The 12,915-nt window shown below is 47.3% G+C and overlaps 1 protein-coding gene across 1 annotated transcript in view; it reads left to right on the top strand.

The window, feature by feature from the left end:
* Positions 1–12,915, top strand: part of CAPS (calcyphosine) — a 67,707-nt gene that overhangs the window by 48,998 nt on the left and 5,794 nt on the right. Inside the window, exon 5 of the mRNA XM_089675747.1 lies at positions 8,509–8,718. Within this exon, the coding sequence (XP_089531873.1) occupies positions 8,509–8,718 (210 nt within the window). The remainder of the gene's footprint in view (positions 1–8,508; positions 8,719–12,915) is intronic.

Below are 12,915 nucleotides of genomic sequence, written 5' to 3' on the forward strand. Positions count from 1 at the left end.
AATCTATCTATAGGTGAGGCCTCAAAGAGATGTGTTAAAAGAGCAATATTCTCTAATGTGTATAATTTTTAAACAGAAATACATTAAGCTAGGAGAATGAAATGTAAACATAATTCATAAGTGGTGCTGGTGGTGTACTCCCAGCTATATCACCAACCTGGTCTCAAAATATCAACTAAACCGCTCTCTTCGATCCTCCCAAGACTTTCTGCTCTCTAGTTTCCGTGTCACCTCCTCCCATGCTCGCCTCCAGGACTTCTCCCAAGCTTCTCCCATCCTATGGAACTCTCTACCCCAACCTCTCCGGCTGTCTCCTAATCTATCCACCTTTAGACGATCCCTGAAAACGTTTCTCTTTAAAGAAGTTTATCCTGCTTCTACCTAGTAAATCGCCATTTATTTCCTCCATCAGCTCAGCTCCCCACGACTATTACCTTTTGTATCACTCAACCCTTCCTCCTGGATTGTAAGCTCTAACAAGCAGGGCCCTCTGCTTCCTCTTGTACCAAATTATATTGTAACTGTAATGTCTACCTTCTTTTTGTAAAGTGCTGCACAAACTGTTGGCGCCAGGGGAAGACTGACAACTCATGGGGCCCCCGGGCAATAGGGGATCATGGGGCCCCTGTGTCCTTGCCCAAACTCAAAAAAGCCTATGAAAAAGGTACCAGGGGCATCTCATGGGGCCCCCTACTGACCCCGGGCCCTCGGGCAGTGCCCAAGTTTCCAAATGGTCAGTCCGCCCCTAGTTGGCGCTATATAAATCCTGTATAATTATAATAATAATTAGAAATCTGTAGGGCCTCATGCACACTGTAGCTGTCAAACACCCGTTTTTTAGTCGTTTGGCTTGTTTTTCTGCCCCTAAATGCTTTGTTAGCCTATGAGCACACGGGCGTTTAGAGTTTAGAGACAAGGGCGTTTAGGGGCAGAAATCTAAACACACCAAAATCATGTTCAGGAAAGGAGCATTTGGTTAGAAAAAAAAATGATGACATGCCTAAAGACATGTAAATGCATCCTAATTCATTAATTACAGTGGCCAGAATAAATTAATCTTGGATAATATGAAATAATTAAACACCTAAATATTTGACGTACCTGACTGCGTCTAAATACACTTAAACACATTTGAAAAAGGCAGCTTTAGGACAGTTTTTAACACTGCTTTTTCCTGTCAGGAGAAAGGCTTTCAGTAGAGCCTAGTGTGCATGAGGCCTACGTGTTTTTCTTTTTAAAAGTATGAAATGGGGGGCGCTCGTGAGCAGCTTCAAGAATGGCTGCTATTTAAGCCTGCTGCTTGGCCACTGGCACATCGACCGATTTTTAGCCCGGGGGGGGGGGGGGTTTGGCCTTCCCTCCAACCTCTCCTGGCCCCCTGTGCCTCGATGGCCAAAAAAACAGCAGCCTCCCACTCCTCCAGTGCCCGGCAGGCCGGTCCAGATTTCGCGGGCTACCCGCCAGAGGCCGCAAATGAAGCCGCGGCCTTGATTTTGGGTCTGCCGCAAGAGTTCCAGAGCCCCGGCCACGGGATCGCGTCTTCCGCCGCAGGCCGCAATTGAAGCCACCGGCTTCGATTTCGGGTCAACCGCCGCCGCTACCCGTGGGTGGGCCGGATCTCAGAGGTGAAGATGAACTGGCATCAGAAGCATCCCTGTGGTCTTACACCCCAGGTCTGAGGGATGCTGTGCTCCTGCGCCGCTTCAAGTCCATGCTGCAGTCAGAATTGTCTTCCGCTACCTGCAAACTGGCCGTCTTTCGTGAGAAATTCGGGAGTTGGGAAATCGGACGAAGGATCTCAAGGATAAAATGAATGCTGCGACCACGGTCATTGAAAGTCACGAGCAGGACTTGTGTGACCTCACGAAAGAATTAGCGGACGTGCTGCTCCAGCTTGAGGATTTAGAAAACCGTTCCTGCCGTTGCAATTTGCGGTTAAGGGGTATCACAGATCTCACCTCCACCGCTACTGCTCTGTTTCAGGAGCTGACGCCCGCCATTCCCATTGACCGGCTCGAATTTGACCACATTCACCGTGCATTGGGCCCCAGGCGACCAGATGGGCACCCGAGGGACATTATCATCAAGTTCACTTACTACCGCACTAAGGAAACTATCCTCTTGGTGGCCAGAAACAAGCCAGACCTCAGATTCCAGGGGCATAGCTACCAGCTCTTCACGGACCTCTCCCAGACCACTCTTCAGAAGCGCCGCCAGTTGAAGCCCTTCACTTCGGTCCTGGTGAACCGCAGAATTAAATACGCCTGGGGCTTTCCGTTCCGCCTCACCTTCAACTACCGGAGCCGCAGTCACTCGGTTTCCACGCCGGAGGAGGCCCACTCTCTCCTGGAATCTTTGCACCTTCTTTCTCCGGAAGCCGCTACTCAGAGCCCAGCTCATTGATTCGGATCCCCGGCAAAGCCGCTTCACCAGGGCCGTCTCTGGGAGCGGTCGTCCAACAGGAAGAGAGCTGTCCCTCAGACCCATCTACGATCAAGTCTGTCCTGCTCTTCTCCGGGCTGAAGATGTATCTTGGATCGCCCGCGTTGTGTTTCACCGTTGGACTTTCCTGATGGGACTGTGAGTTTGGCCCTTAGGGATTTTCCAGTTTGTTAGCGTTCCAGGTTGGACCCGATTCGCCCTGTTCCCTTGGCTTCCATCCCTGAGTAGGGGGAGGGAGGGTCTCCTCCTGAACTTGCGGATTTTGACTTTCTGCTGTTTTGGCCTACCACGGGTCCGAGTAATGTTGTTCGGGTTCCCGTTGGTGGGATGAGGTGATGGTTCCCTTGGGCCCCGGGGTGGGAGGTTGGCCTGGTGGGCCCGGGTTGGGTGTCAGTCCTACTGGGAGGTGGGTGGGAGACCACTTGGTCTGTGTGGGCCCTTCCTGGAGGGGGTTGGCCCCCAAGTTTAGCTGGGTTTCTATGGGGAGGCTACCATGGATGTTCTCACTTCTGGGACTCATATTTTATTACTTTGGTACCCCGTTATATTGTGTTTATTGCCTTTTTGTCCTCTGAGGGCTCATGTTTTTGATGTTTCCATTTGCAGCCATGTGTCCGGTGGTAGAGCTACCCCCAACTGGTATCCTTCAAGTGTAGGAGGATGCATGTCACCATTGGCATGACACGTTTGTACTGTTGTATATACTTCTTGTGTCATTTCCCTTTTTTCCTTTCTTGTTTTCTTTTCTTCTCTGTTTTTTTTGTTTTGTTTGCAGGGTTTCGGGACACCATGGTCCGAACGCCATTGGGAGTGGAAATTGTTGGCTGACCTATGCTTTTTCTGCTGAACGTGCTGTGCTGATACCGCCATGGCCTCACCTCTTCAGAAGCAGGCTAAAGTTTTTTTCATCACCTCAAATCGCAATAAATCGACGTGGTATGTTTACAGGAGACCAGGTTTTCTCAGTTCTCCGCTCCACAGTATCTTTCGCCTCATTATCCTACCTTTTACACAGCCTCAGCTCCTGAGAAACTCCGGGGTGTACTGATAGCTTTCAAACGCAATATTCCTTTTGTCTGTGCTCAGAATATAGCTGAGCCCACGGGTAGGTATTTGCATCTGCAGGACATCCTCTGGGATCAGGAGGTTACTTTTGCCTCTTACTATGCACCCAGTCGGTTTCAGCATAAATTCTTTTCTCATCTTTGCATCATTGTTTCCCGACACTCCAAGGGTCTTCTTCTTTTGGGAGATTCAAATGTTACCTTGGATTCCACATTGGATAGGCGCTATGCCCGGGGGGTGGCCCCTTCTCACGACTTAGTGCTAGAGGAACGTATGCGCTCTCTTTTGAGGACGGCGGGGCTGGCGGACTCTGGAGGGAACTTCACCCAACTGTGCGCAACTTTACATTCTATTCCAACCCTTATGACAGATTTTGTAGATATTCATGCATGTTCAGCAGCTTCCCTTGGTCAGGCGGATAGCTATTCCCTCCTCGCTCTGGTCGGACCTTGATCCCCTGGTACTCCTCCTGGCTCTCTCTGAGTCAGTATGGCACCCCTTTCACTGGTGCATTCATGATTCTTTATTGACCACTCAGGTTACCTGCCAACAAATAGAATCTTTCTTACGCATATACTTCACGGAAAACTCAGGATCTGTCTCTTCGGCAGTGCCCCTGTGGGAGGCACATAAAACCACGGTGCGGGGTCATGTTATACAGCTGGCGGTGGTTCGGAAGCGGGGGCGCAGACTTTTGGCGCTTCATTCTCTGCTGGCCTCTGCGGATGCTCGTTGGAAGTCATTCCCATCCTCGCCCCATAAATGTTGGACCTACTCGCCTCTTCGGAGGCAGAACGGGCCCTGTGTTGGACCAAACACAAATTTTATTCCTGTGTTAATAAGCCGGGTCCGGTGCTGGCCAGGAAACTCAATTCTGTGGGGAAACCCCATAAACCGATCTGATGGCGACTTCCCGTGGGTGGCTGTACTTCTAATCCCCAGCAAATTGTCTCCTGTTTTGCAGACTTCCTTTCACGCCTTTACGCTAAACCAGATACCTTCCCTGTGGCTCAGGCAGAAGCATTCTTCCAAGACCTCCAACTTCCTGAATTATCCGAGGCAGCGCAGATGACCCTCAACGCCGATGTCTCCTTATCAGAAGTGCTCCAAGCTATCAAATCTCTACGGTCCACTGCGACCCCAGGTCCCGATGGCTTTTTCGGTCTCTATTATAAGAAATTTGCAACCCTGTTAGCTCTCTCTCTGTGTCTTCTCTTATGCATTCTTGGCAATTTCCACACCTGTCTTGGATAGGACGGGTTAATTCAGTGAAAATGACCATCTTACTGAAATTGTTATACTATTTTCGCACCTTCCCAGTGCGGGTTGCTCCTCATTTTCTTCGGTTGATTCAGGCGAAGATTATGTGTTTTATCTGGGCCGATAAATGCCCCAGAGTCTCCAGAACTACGCTTTTTGTTCATAGACTCCAGGGTGGTCTTGGGGTTCCTAATGTAACTAAGTATGATCAGGCGAGCCAGATTGCCCCGCTGTCTATGTTGCATGCTTCCTCAGACATTCCTCTCTGGGTCCTGCTGGAACTACCTAATTGTGCCCCTATTGCAATATCAACGCTTCTATGGCTTCCCCCTGCCCTGCGCCCTACGGCACTGAGTCCAATTTTGCTCCATGGCTTACACGTATGGGACTCGGTACGTTACTCCAGTGGCCTGATGTCACCTTTCTTGCCTTTGCTCCCAATTACTAACAACCCTCTCTTCCCACCGGGTTTAGATCAACCAAGGGTGTTTTCTTGGTGGGTGGCAAATGGTTTTTCGCAGGTGCGACACTTTTTGACTTCCCGGTTCTTCCCTACCTGGAATTTTCTTTGGGAGTCACGGGATGTCCCTCCGGCGGAATTTTTTTGTTCCCTTCAATTGCGGCATTGGCTGATCTCATTGCAGGGCACTTCTGCTTTCCCGTACCAGAAATCTGCCTTTGAACTGCTTTGCCAACAGCGTCCGGGCGCCCCAGGCCTTATTTCCCTTCTTTATGTAGCTTTGAACAGGCGCACGACGCATACTTCTCTTTCATATGTTGTTCAGTGGGAGCGCGACCTGGGGGCAGTCGTGGATCTGTAGGACAGGAATAGGGCCTGGTCGTTTATAGACAAATGTTCATTTAATACGACCACGCTGGAGGCGGCATACCAAGTATTGTTTCATTGGTATTGGGTTCTGGCTCTTTTGGCCCAGGCAAACCCTGCTTGCAGTGATCGATGCTTTCGGGGCTGTGGCCATCGTGGTGATGTATTGCATATCTGGTGGTCATGCCCAAGACTGCTTAGTTTTTTGTCTCGTGTGTTTGGCCTCCTTTTCACCTTGTTCCATCTCTCTATACGACAGGATGCTCGGTATGCTTTGCTTCATTGTCCCATACCGGGCCTCTTGATTCATCAGCAGATGTTGGCTTCCTCTTTGATTTGTCAGCCACTAGAACAATTGCTCAGGCCTGGAAGAGCCCGTTTGTCCCTCTTCAGGGGGTGCGGGATCATATGACCACTATGATGCTCAATGAACAGATGTCGAGTATCTGCAACGACTCCCAATGTAAATTCTTGAAAATATGGGAGCCATGGTTGCAATATGCCTTTCCCACGCTCCCCCCCCCCCCCCCCCCCCGGCTAGTCTGGGGATGTGATGTTGTTCGGCATTGGCGTTCTTGGATCCCTGCTCTTGGTTTTGTTATCTTTTTATTTTGTACTCCTCCTTCCTTTTCTTTTTTTTTTCTTTTTTCTGGTGTGGCAGTGGATAGCTGCCTTTAGTTTGAGTTACTATCGGTGTTATACTAATTTTTTGTTATTTAAGTACCATTGATAGCCCCTGCGTGGGCATACCTTTTGCTCTGTTGGTGTTAGAGCACTGATTTTTCAAAATTTCTAATTTTTTATGTGCAATTGATAGCCCCTGCGTGGGCGTGTTTGATTTGTTGCTCCTGTGTAAACTGTTATAAATTAATAAAAACCATTGAAATACAAAAAAAAAAGTATGAAATGAAGATTTTAAAAGTTTATTACTGCTTAGACAGCCTGGTTAAAATAGCAAGATTCTTGCTACCATTCTGAATAAATTCACCTTGGCTTATTTAACTCATTTGGTGATTTTATAGGAATGATACACACAAAACTATTCTGTTTGAGAGTCCTCAAGTATAGATGTGCTTTCCTGAACTCAAAAATTTGCATGAGGAAAAATTTGCCTATAAGCGCAAGTGTGAACCCAAGTATTAGCATTTACATGTCTATAGCCATGTACAGTGTACTTTGTGATGTGAATGCCTGGGGCTGCAAATACAGGTCTATTGGCCACATATCTTAAAATGCAAGAACCATAGTTTGTGTAGTACCCTCCTAGTCCAGCTAGGGGGAGCTAGATCCCAGTGGTTAGTTAGGAGCTTGTTCTCAGCTCAGGTGCGGCCAGGGCTGAGAGACTCTGCAGGACAGTTCCTCTGGAATTTCCCCCTGCTCTGAGGCTGTAACATACCTGGTGGTGGAGCCTGACGTGTGGAGGTAGGCTTCTCCTACAGGTCCGACTCAGGAGCCCTGGTAAAGTGAAAGGAGCACCTCAGCTCAGAGTGGGCATGAGTGCCTGACTGGTCTTCCATTGCAGGATGCAGGAGAGCAGCATGTGCGTTGCTGTAGAGCAGGCTGGGCTTTGCTGAAGAGCAGGCTGTGCTTTGCAGAAGAACAGGCTTTGCTCGCTGATGAGCAGGCGGTGCGTAGCTGTAGAGCAGGCTGTGCTGGTGGAAGACTAGAACAGAAGGCAGGCACAAGACAGCAGGTTCTGATGCAGAAGAGCAGGGTCAGGCAGTCTAGGTCGGCAACAGACAGGCACATCAAAGTACAATACAGCAGGCAGATGAATAGTCAAGGTTAGGCCAGGGTTGGTAATAGTAGGCAGATGGGCGGATAAACAGAGGGAGCAAAGATGAAATCCAGAGACAAGCGAGGGGTCAGGATAGGCAGCATTCAGGCAGGTCAGAGGTAGATCAAGTCGGTATCAGGAAGTCAACACAGGAATAGGTATCAGATGCTTCAGGGAACATAGTAGATCAAGCGGCAAGGACTCCATGCCATTGTGCAGCTTAAGTAGCCCTCCTGAGGCCAATGCACATATGGAAGTGTGTTCGTTCATGCATGTGTATTCATTTGTACACGAAAGTTCGCTTCGTGCACGAAAGTTCGTTCGTGCATGCGCACCTGGGGTCTTGCACGAGTTCCTCAATCCAGGACGTCTCTATACCTGGATATTTATTTCCTGACAGAGGCTTTTGGAGGAGGGCCTTGAAGGCAGTGTGTGGATCTGAGGTGTGGCTGGCTGCACCCTTAAGGGACCTCTCCTCAACAGAAGGCTTGACAAGGGGCCAGGACTCCCTTAAAGGTGTAGGAGCCTGCTCCGTAGGAGGAGTGTGGTGGTGGGAGAGGTGTAGAAAGTAGGAGGAAGATGTGAGGCTGGAGGAAGAAGGCTGCCAGGAGGCCTATTGGGATGGGGCCTGCCTGTGAGCCTGGATCAGGAAAGGCAAAATACTCGGGACTCACTTGCCCCTTGAGCGAGCACGGGTAGGGAAGGAGCAGCTCAGCTGATGCCTGGTAGCAGCAGCCAACCTGAAATTGGTGCAGGAGAGAATCTGAGTGAGTACACCTGCACCCCCTTTGCGGATAGAGGAAGGAGCACTCTGGTGGGAAACCAAATTAGCCCCCTACTAGTGACTATTCACTCATTCTGATAGGAGTCAGATCGCCTGCTCAGAAAAAGTCTCCAGATTGCTGGGTGAATAGAAATTCATCTAGGGTCTGGGGTGGTACAAGAAGGAGATGCTGGCTAGCTCTCCAACAGAGACTGTGTTGAAGAAGAGAAGCTTGTGAATAGTTCTAGGAAGTTTGTCCTCAGTTGTCAGTTCCCTTGGTCATCCTATGCCCTCTTACCCTATCCCAGTTATATTGTGTGAAGATTCTCAACTCCTCTAGTAAACCAGTCTCAATGTGTCTGTTCATTTCCACAGCCTCCAATGTCCAATGCTCGTAAACAAGTTATACTAGAAGCCTTTCATAAAATGGACAAAACAGGTGATGGTGTTATAACTGTTGAAGACCTTAAAGGGGTTTACAATCCTAAATGTCATCAGAAATATCAGAACGGAGAATGGAATGAAAGGCAAGTGTTCCAACATTTCCTGGACAACTTTGATTCACCCAACAACAAGGATGGCCAAGTAAGTTTCATACTATGATGCAAATATTAAAGTATAAACTTGTGCTTAGAGGTAACTACTTGTTTTGCAACAGTTTGAATACCAAGAGTTGGTGTGCCTTTGTTCTGGCATCCCAAGTATCTGGTTTTGCATTTGTTTGAGATTTCTCACTTTTGGGTGTTTACCTATATTTTGCAGGAATCCAGACAGTGCTATCTCTGCAATGAGGTCTTAGATCTGCCTACTAGCAGATTTGTACTGCTATCAGACTTTACTGACTACTCACATTTATAAAGTATGCAGCAGAAAGATTGCTAATCTTTGATAGTGAGAGGCCGTGTAGGAAATCAGTTGCTTGGTCTTCTAGAGTCCTAGAGAGAGATGAGACTTGACCCACCCAGAGTTTGCCCAAAACTAGCATTCTGCTGAAACTTTGTAATTTGTACAGTACTGCTTGGACTTTGAAGAAGGGGACATACCCCAAAATTGTATGTTAGTACAAATAAAAAAGTATCACAGACAGTACTCAATTGTTTCTGTACCAAAACTAGTAAACTCTAATACAACATACTATGGAACTTGCAATCTGAGCACACTTGCAATCTGCATACAGTTTTAGCCAGTCACTTGCTTCTTCTGTGCGGGGAAAAATCCTTTTCATTTCTACAGAGGCCGTATATTATGTGCCCTAAAATAGATGGCCTCTTGATAGGATTGAATTGATTGTTTTACACATAAACAGGGGAGACTAAGACTTTGAGTGGGTGGAGTGCTGGGTGGTTTTCTTTTAAAGTAAACCTCAAGGCCAAACTTTTTTTTCAGTTTCAGGTATGGTAGAAAGGAGTAAAATACCACTACCAAGCTTTTACTGCTGTCTAACTGTGTTCCATTGTGATGGTTTACGTTCATTTCCTGTCCGGGTGACTGCACTGACCCTGAAACTTTAAGGGGAAATCTCTCCAAAACACACCTACAGCAGAAATTAAAAACAAAAAAGGAGAAAGACTAGCACCTGTTAGCTTTATCCCCATTGTGTTTTTCCCCATTGGAGATCTCACTACTTGTCCCAGTGACAATGAGCAGTCAAGTCATACATCTTGTTTAATCAAAGTCTAGAGACTCAATGAGGGATGACTTCATTTTTTTTCAAATACAACAGCATACATGTGGTAGTAGCTCCACCGTCTACCTGCACACAGCAACCAGTGATAGCTATAAATAAAACCTTAAATGAGAAGTAGGGGTTTAATTTTAAAAAATATATATATATAAAAATGTGCGTGTGTGTGTGTATATATATATATATATATATATATATATATATATACACACACACTCACCTAGGTGGATGCAGTATCAGTCCAGTGTTACATGTTACCCCGCCGCGTCTAAGACTGAGAACTGAGAGATCAAAGACCACTGATCACTCAGTTCTCGGTCTTCTGTGAGCAGAAAGCTAGAGACTGTGTCAGCACCTGTGGTAGTGAGCTCTATTGATCCACAACTTGGGGTTCCCCAGGGCGCGGAGTCTAAGCACCAGCCTGCTTGTTCACCAGGGCCCCTGATGATGGGGATGGACTTAAAGCAGGCTGGGACCAGGTCGCGGCCCCTAGGTACACCCAGCTGAGGTGGAGGAGACCGCTAGCAGGAGCAGGGTACAACGGGAGAAGACACAGGGAATCCAATAGGCAAGCCAAGGTCAGGACAGGTGGAAAACAAGCAAGGTCAGGAACGAAGCCGGGGTCGGTACACAGATGGACAATATAGGATTCACAGCAGAAACTCAAGGGAGCTCCAACAACTAAGAAGTTGCTCAGGCAAAGTGGCCTAGTCTGAGCACATCTTATATAGACAGGCAGACAAGGAGGCGGGACAGGAAGTGATGGAAGAGAAAGAAATAAAACCCAGAGGACAGCAGACAACGCCCATAGAAGAGCATAGACAAACATGAGAACGGATCAGAAACAGGACTGCAGCAAGAAAGGTAAGAACAAAATGAAACTGCAGTCTAACATGTGACAGTACCCCCCCCCCCCCTCTTACGAGGTCTCCCCACTCTTTTAGGGCCAGGCTTAAGGGGAAACTTCTGATGAAAAAAATTCCACCAGACGGGGTGCAGAAACATCAGAAGGAATCTAACACCTCTTCTCAGGACCATATCCCTTCCAGTCAATTAGATACAAGAGCTTCCCTCTGATGAATTTAGAATCCAAGATTTGCTTGATTTCATACTGATCAGAAGTACTCGCTATTGGGGAAGAATGATGATGATGAGGCTGGGAAAATCTGTTGATGATATACGGTCTCAGAAGAGAAACATGGAAAACATTAGGGATTCTCAGATGTGAAGGGAGGCGAAGTTTAAAAGCAACAGGATTGACCTGGCAAAGGATGGTAAAAGGACCAATGAATTGAGGAGCAAATTTCATAGAGGGTACTTGCAGACGGATACTCTTGGTAGAGAGCCAAACCTTGTCACTCGGGTAAAATTTGGGACTCACCGGGTGATGACAATCTGCAGCTAATTTGTACTTGGAAGCTGCAGATGTAAGTTCTTGGAAACATTTGCCTCAGAAGGAGTAAGAATAGGAGAACATACAACAGAAAACCATGGCCTGAGCAAACTGTCAGCGCCTGTGGTAGTGAGCTCTATTGATCCACAACTTGGGGTTCCCAGGGCACGGAGTCTAAGCACCAGCCTGTTTGTTCACCAGGGCCCCTGTTGGTGGGGATGGACTTGCAGCAGGCTGGGACAAGGTCGTGGCCCCCAGGTACACCCAGCTGAGGTGGAGGAGACCGCTAGCAGGAGCAGGGTACAACGGGAGAAGACACAGGGAATCCAATAGGCAAGCTGAGGTCAGGACAGGTGGAAAACAAGCAAGGTCAGGAATGAAGCCAGGGTCAATACACAGATAGACACTATAGGATTCACAGCAGACCCACAAGGGAGCTCCAACAACTAAGAAGTTGCTCAGGCAAAGAGGCTTAGTCTGAGCACATCTTATATAGACAGGCAGACAAGGAGGCGGGACAGGAAGTGATGGAAGGGAAGGAAATAAAACCCAGAGGACAGCAGATGACGCCCATAGAAGAGCACAGACAAACATGAGAAGGGATCAGAAACAGGACTGCAGCAAGAAAGGTAAGAACACAAATGAAACCGCAGTCTAACATGTGACAGACTGTGAATCACTGGCTCTCTGCCCTGTCCCTCTGGGGTTTACTGGAGCAGCAGTTTGTGGAGGAGACAGGAGCAGCTGGTTCAGGCTGTCAGTGGCTCACTGAGAGGGCTGAGCCAGCTGCCAGTCCTGTCATCCAGGTGGATCCCGACAATATCTTTTCAAAGCCTGGACTGACTTTGTGACGTCAGCCAACAGTGGGCTTTAGCCCGCTGTCGGCTGAAAACTGGCCAAAAGAGTGCAGAACGAAGGAGTGTGATCCATAGAAGTACAGCCAAAAAAGCTTTCACTGTTCAACAAATTTTTATTTTTTGCCAGTTTTGGAAACAAAAGGATCCATTTCTTAATGAATTTCACATTCTGAGTTCAAATATAACAATGAAATTTGTCAATTGGCTCTAGTTTTTCTGTAAACGGAAAGTTTTCTACTATATGTGTAATGACTACATAATGCACAATAATTTTATAGATAGATGTCTTTCCACAAATATAAAGCAAGTGATATTGACTACATAACAAAGCCTAAATGGCATAATATATTGCATAGGATTACCAAGAAAAATTATAGCCATAAGCTAAGTTGAATAATTTTAATACTTAGGATTCTCACTAATTTTGTCTTCAGTTTGTGTCGGTTTTGCTTCTCTTGGCTTTTCTCTTGTATTCGAGGAAAGGGCTATCTCTTACAACTGCACGTGACTACACGCTTCAGGTTCTTCCTCACTTGACTCAACCACGAAGGATTCTGGTGCTTTAGGAATTGGTAGCCCCTCTCCATGAGGAACTGGACGTATTGCCAATGGAATATTTGGATAGTGCACAGATAACTTTTTCTTCTTATTTAGCCCTTTTACAATTGGAGGCACCATACAAAAGTAACAATTACTAACATGATCTGTTGGCTCTCTCCAAATCATTGGCACAGCGAAAGGCATAGATGCCTTTTTTCCATTCAACCATTGCTCCAGTGCCGTCCCACAAGAATTGCAGCATATATGTGGTGCCCAGCTCTTGTCCTGGTCTCCTATCTTGCAGCCAA

The sequence above is a fragment of the Staurois parvus genome, unplaced genomic scaffold (assembly GCF_062004578.1).
Source record: "Staurois parvus isolate SC_StPar_1 unplaced genomic scaffold, SC_StPar_1.0 ptg000013l, whole genome shotgun sequence".
Lineage (NCBI taxonomy): Eukaryota > Metazoa > Chordata > Amphibia > Anura > Ranidae > Staurois > Staurois parvus.